Raw genomic sequence first — 6,141 nt, 5'->3', positions numbered from 1 at the left:
TTACGTAAATAATTTGTAACCTCTTCATAATTATTTATACGAAAATAACTTGTACAATATATTTATAAAATCATAAAAAAGATATTACAGTTAGTTATTTTAGTTTAGGAAAAAAAAAGCGAATAGTACAAAAAAAATATATTATTTAGCCTGAGAAAGAATAAATGAAAGTTCTTATACAATATACGTAGGATGAGAAATTTAGAAATTTTTATTAAGATGAAAAAAGAAAGAATTTTACGTTTGTTTAAGTATCATTTTTATGGAGTTTATAGATTTAAATCATGGAATTTTTTAATGTATCATTCCGCGGAATTTTTATGAAAGCCACGGAGAAATAATGGAAACATAAGAATTTTTTTCTTTTCGCCGGGGTCTGTAATTAATTGGTATATAAAAATAAATGAATTATTTTGTTATAATTTAATTATGCAATAGTCTTGTGTTCCCCGGATTCAATTATAGTCTGACTCAGATAACCTGGGTTAGACCCGTCAAGTTATATTTAATATAAAAAAAATTAAATTTTTAGTTAAAAATATAAAAAAAGATTTGGGTCGCCGGGTCAAAGTAAAGGTATAACCCAACTCTACGGGTTGGGTTGAGTTCATGCGGGTTATGGGTCATCAAATCGTGCGACCCAACCCAACCCCTAAATACGAGTCGGGTCAATAACCGGGTTTGACCCACCATTTTGGAACACTATGCAATACACGGAATATTTTGCATAACTTTATATTTCGAATATCAAAAAAAAATTGAATCATGTATACAAATTGCATGCAATTAGTCGTTTTAGTCGCTACTATTAAATTCAATATTTTTTAGATTTACATTTATAAAAGTTAACCCATATAATGCTGTTATTTATATATTTACTAATGAAATTTCAATTACTTTAAAATTAATATCATCAGCTCTTGAAATAAATATAAAAAATTTTACATATTTATTTTTATATTTTACATATTATAAATAGTTTATATACTTATGTTGTTTTGATGATTTATATTTAATAATTAGAAAAGTTATAAAAAAAAGATTTATTTAAATTACAAACTAAGAAATTTGTAAAATATTTACTGCTCTGCCTTAATGTTTAAATAATTCTAATAATAAAGAATACATATGTGTAAATTTAGATAAAATATACTTAAAAAATGAATTATTTAAATTACAAACTAAGAATCTTGTAAATTATTTTACTACTCTAGCCTTAGTGTTTAAATAAATCTAAACTAAAAACGATTTCTGTTGAATGTAATAACACAAAAAATACTATAAATCTTTTTAAAAACACAAATAATTAGTTAACTTTCATCCGTTTTAATATCTAAATAATTAAACAAATAAAAATTGATTTCATGTAAATAATTTGCAAAATTAATTTTTTTTATGTTCTATATTACATACTACCTAATGACTTCAAATCATTGATTATACAATCATTCAAATCTTGTGAATCCTCGCTTTCAAGAATTTCATTCAATTTTTTACTAGTAAAATCAAGTAAGCGACTTGTATAGCAAGCCTGTGAGTGAGGTTCAGTAGCAGGATTGTTATGTCTAATTGGTGCATTTATAAATTCCATAACATTGCATTTTAATTCTTCATTAATATCTTTAATTTTCTCAATACAAGGAAGAAAAATCCATCCACCAATAATGTTTAAAACTTCCTCAGAAGATGGCCTTTTTAATGAATCTTCATCCCAACATTTTTTCATCAAATCTACATAGAATTGTGGAGTATTTTCAATAACTTCAGGACGTTCACCTCTACAAATACTTAAACTAAGTTGAATATCATGTGCTCTATTATTAAATGGGGATATTCCAGATGAAAATTCCCACATAATCATAGAAAAACTGTATATATCACTAGCTGGTGTATAAGCTTTGCCTCTTGAAACTTCAGGTGCCATAAATGGTACAACACCATAAATATCATATTTTTTCAAAAATGATTTTACAGGTCGACATAATCCTAAATCACTAACATAAATTTTACTCTCATCATGATTTAAAATATTGCCATCATGAAAATCACAATGAATAAGATTTTGTTTATGTACAGTGTTAAGTCCAGAAATAATACTATACAACATATTTAATTTTTGTTTCCAACCACTTTCAATTATTCTTGTTAAGTTTCCTCTTAAATCACCTTTGTTTGCGTAATCCATTACTACAATATATTTCAAAGTAACTGGATTCTTTGTAAATCCAAACAAATCAATAATATAGTTTGAATCTAAACAACTATTATGATATTTCCACTATAAAAAATAATAATGTATTAACATTAATAAATTATAAATTAAATTAAAAAAAATAAATAATATATCATCATACTTCGTTTAAAAATTCAATTAAATTTCCATTTAAATCATTATGACATTTAAGAATTACTTCTTTATCTTCATGATCCTTTAACCAAATAGCTTTGTATATAGTACTAAATCCTCCTTCATTAAGATATTCAACATTTTTAAACTTATTATAAGGAATCCATTTTAACTTTTTTTCAAGAATAAATTCATCTATAATTGTATTTCCACTTTTTCCAAATCTATAAATTTAAATAATTAAAATTAGGGTTTTGTTTTTTAACCTGCGTTATGTCGCACCCCTATAATATGTTACATATAAAAGTCAAAAATGACATTCTAAATCCTTTTTGATATATTAAGAAAACTTGTAGAGCGGTCAAAAATACGCATAGTATAAGGTTTCTTATAGTACGTAATAAGTGCATAAGGCCTCAAGCCAAGATTTTTGAAAAATGTAAAATCTTAACAAAGTCATGTGATTAAAATATCAGACATAATTAATACATAGAAATTACCAAAAAAGGGAGATGTGACATATCGCAGGTGCAAAAAAAAACATATTCCTTAAAATTATATCGTAGTTTATAATAAAATTTACACTAAAATTTATGATTAAAATTAACACTTACTCTAAAATTTAAATAAGAAAGTTAAGATAATATATGTCTTAGTTTTTGCATAAATATATATAATAATAAGCTATATTTCTCAACTTACCAACTAAAATAATAGAAATTTTTAAATCAAGAATACAGCTAACAAATAAATATTATAAACATATACAATAGAAATAACAAATAACTTACAAGCTATATTATTAAATAATTTTTCAAATAAAGAATTTAGTTAGTTTAAATTATATAACAATAAGTAATAATAGAATTAAGTAAATAACTTGTAACTAACGATCTATTAAATAAAGAATTTAGATTAGTTTAAATTATATGTATATAATAATAGAATTAAATAAATAACTTACATGCTAAATACAGAATTTATTTAGTTCAAATTATATGTAAATATTATAACAATAAGTAATAATAGAATTAAATAACTTATAACTTACCAACTAAAAGAAATTACAAAATAATTTAAATAAAGAATTTAGTTAGTTTAAATTATATGTAAATTTTATAACAATAAGTAATGATGGAATTAAATAAATAACTTACTCTCTATATTATTTAAATAATTTTTTAAATAAAGAATTTAGTTAATTTAAATTATATGATATGTAAATATTATAACAATAAGTAATAATAGAATTAAATAAATAACTTACTCCCTATATTATTTAAATAATTTTTTAAATAAAGAATTTAGTTAGTTTAAATTATATATAAATATTATAACAATAAGTAATAATAGAATTAAATAAATAACTTACATCCTATATTATTTAAATAATTTTTTAAATACAGAATTTAGTTAATTTAAATTATATGGTATGTAAATATTATAACAATAAGTAATAATAGAATTAAATAAATAACTTACTCCCTATATTATTTAAATAATTTTTTAAATAAAGAATTTAGTTAATTTAAATTATATGTAAATATTATAACAATAAAGTAATAATAAATAACTAAATAACTTATAACTTACGATCTATAAATAAAGAATTTATTAATTTAAATTATAAGTAATAATAGAATTAAATAAATAACTTACCATCTATAAAATAATTTTTTAAATAAAAAATTTGGTTAATTTAAATTGTATGTAAATATTATAACAATAAGTAATAATAGAATTATATAAACAACTTACCATCTATAAAATAATTTTGTAAATAAAGAATTTAGTTAATTTAAATTATATGTAAATATTATAACAATAAGTAATAATAGAATTAAATAAATAACTTACTATCTATAAAATAATTTTGTAAATAAAAAATTTAGTTAGTTTAAATTATATGTAAATATTATAACAATAAGTAATAATAGAATTAAATAAATAACTTATATCTTACTAACTAAAAGAAATTACAAAATAATTGTTTAAATAAAAAATTTAGTTAATTTAAATTATATGGTATGTAAATATTATAACAATAAGTAATAATAGAATTAAATAAATAACTTACCAACTATATTATTTAAATAATTTTTTAAATACAGAATTTAGTTAGTTGAAATTATATGTAAATATTATAACAATAAGTATAATAGAATTAATAAATAACTTACACTCTATATTATTTAAATAATTTTTTAAATAAAGAATTTAGTTAGTTTAAATTATATATAAATATTATAACAATAAGTAATGATTAAATTATATATAAATATTATAACAATAAGTAATGATGAAATTAAATAAAAAACTTACTCCCTATATTATTTAATTGATTTTTTAATAAAGAATTTAGTTAGTTTAAATTATATGTAAATATTATAACAATAAGTAATAATATAATTAAATAAATAACTTACCACCTATAAAATAATTTTTTAAATAAAGAATTTAGTTTAAATTACTATATGTAAATATTATAGTAACAATAAGTAATAATAGAATTAAATAAATAACTTACCACCTATAAAATAATTTTTTAAATAAAGAATTTAGTTAGTTTAAATTATATGTAAATATTATAACAATAAGTAATAATAGAATTAAATAAATAACTTATAACTTACTAACTAAAAGAAATTACAAAATAATTTTAAATAAAGAATTTAGTTAGTTTAATTATATGTAAATTTTATAACAATAAGTAATAATAGAATTAAACAAATAACTTATAACTTACTAACTAAAAGAAATTACAAAATAATTGTTTAAATAAAAAATTTAGTTAATTTAAATTATATGGTATGTAAATATTATAACAATAAGTAGTAATAATAGAATTAAATAAATAACTTACACACTATATTATTTAAATAATTTTTTAAAAACAGAATTTAGTTAGTTTAAATTATACAGTATGTAAATATAAGTAATAATAATAGAATTAATAAATAACTTACACTCTATATTATTTAAATAATTTTTTTAAATAAAGAATTTAGTTAGTTTAAATTATATGTAAATATTATATGATGAAATTAAATAAATAACTTACTCCCTATATGATTTAATTAATTTTTTAATAAAGAATTTAGTTAGTTTAAATTAAATGTAAATGTTATAACAATAAGTAATATAAAATTAAATAAATAACTTACTCTCTATAATTTAATAATATTTAATAAAGAAATTATTTAGTTTAAATTATATGTAACAATAAGTAATAATAAATAACTAAATAACTTATAACTTACGATCTATAAATAAAGAATTTAGTTAATTTAAATTACATGTAAATATTATAACAATAAGTAATAATAGAATTAAATAAATAACTTACTATCTATAAAATAATTTTTTAAATAAAGAAATTAGTTAGTTTAAATTATATGTAAACATTATAACAATAGGTAATAATAGAATTAAATAAATAACTTATAACTTACCATCTAAAAGAAATTACAATAAATAAAGAATTTAGCTAGTTTAAATTACATATAAATATTATAATAATAGAATTAAATAAATAACTTACAAGCTATATTATTTAATAATTTTTAAATAAAAAATTTAGTTAGTTTAATTATATGTAAATATTATAACAATAAGCAAATAATAGAATTAAATAAGTAACTTATAACTTACTAACTAAAAGAAATTACAAATAATTTTTTAAATAAAGAATTTAGTTAGTTTAAATTATATAAATAGTAGAAATGTAAATAACATATAACTTACACCCTGTAGTATTATTAAATATTAATTAGTTAAATATAGACATAATACAA

General features: G+C 18.2%; 1 protein-coding gene across 1 annotated transcript; it reads right to left on the bottom strand.

Annotated features, from left to right (window-relative positions):
- Positions 1 to 1,278: 1,278 nt before the first annotated feature.
- On the bottom strand, positions 1,279 to 1,726 carry OCT59_027135 (uncharacterized protein; the record flags this gene model as incomplete). The annotated part of the gene is made up of 2 exons (XM_066136745.1): positions 1,279 to 1,286; positions 1,414 to 1,726. 2 exons carry the CDS (start codon positions 1,724 to 1,726, stop codon positions 1,279 to 1,281), a joined length of 321 nt encoding a protein of 106 aa, XP_065993203.1.
- Positions 1,727 to 6,141: the final 4,415 nt, after the last annotated feature.

Source organism: Rhizophagus irregularis, chromosome 7 (genome assembly GCF_026210795.1).
Source record: "Rhizophagus irregularis chromosome 7, complete sequence".
Taxonomy (NCBI): domain Eukaryota; kingdom Fungi; phylum Glomeromycota; class Glomeromycetes; order Glomerales; family Glomeraceae; genus Rhizophagus; species Rhizophagus irregularis.
This window is presented reverse-complemented; position numbering and strand designations above follow the sequence as displayed.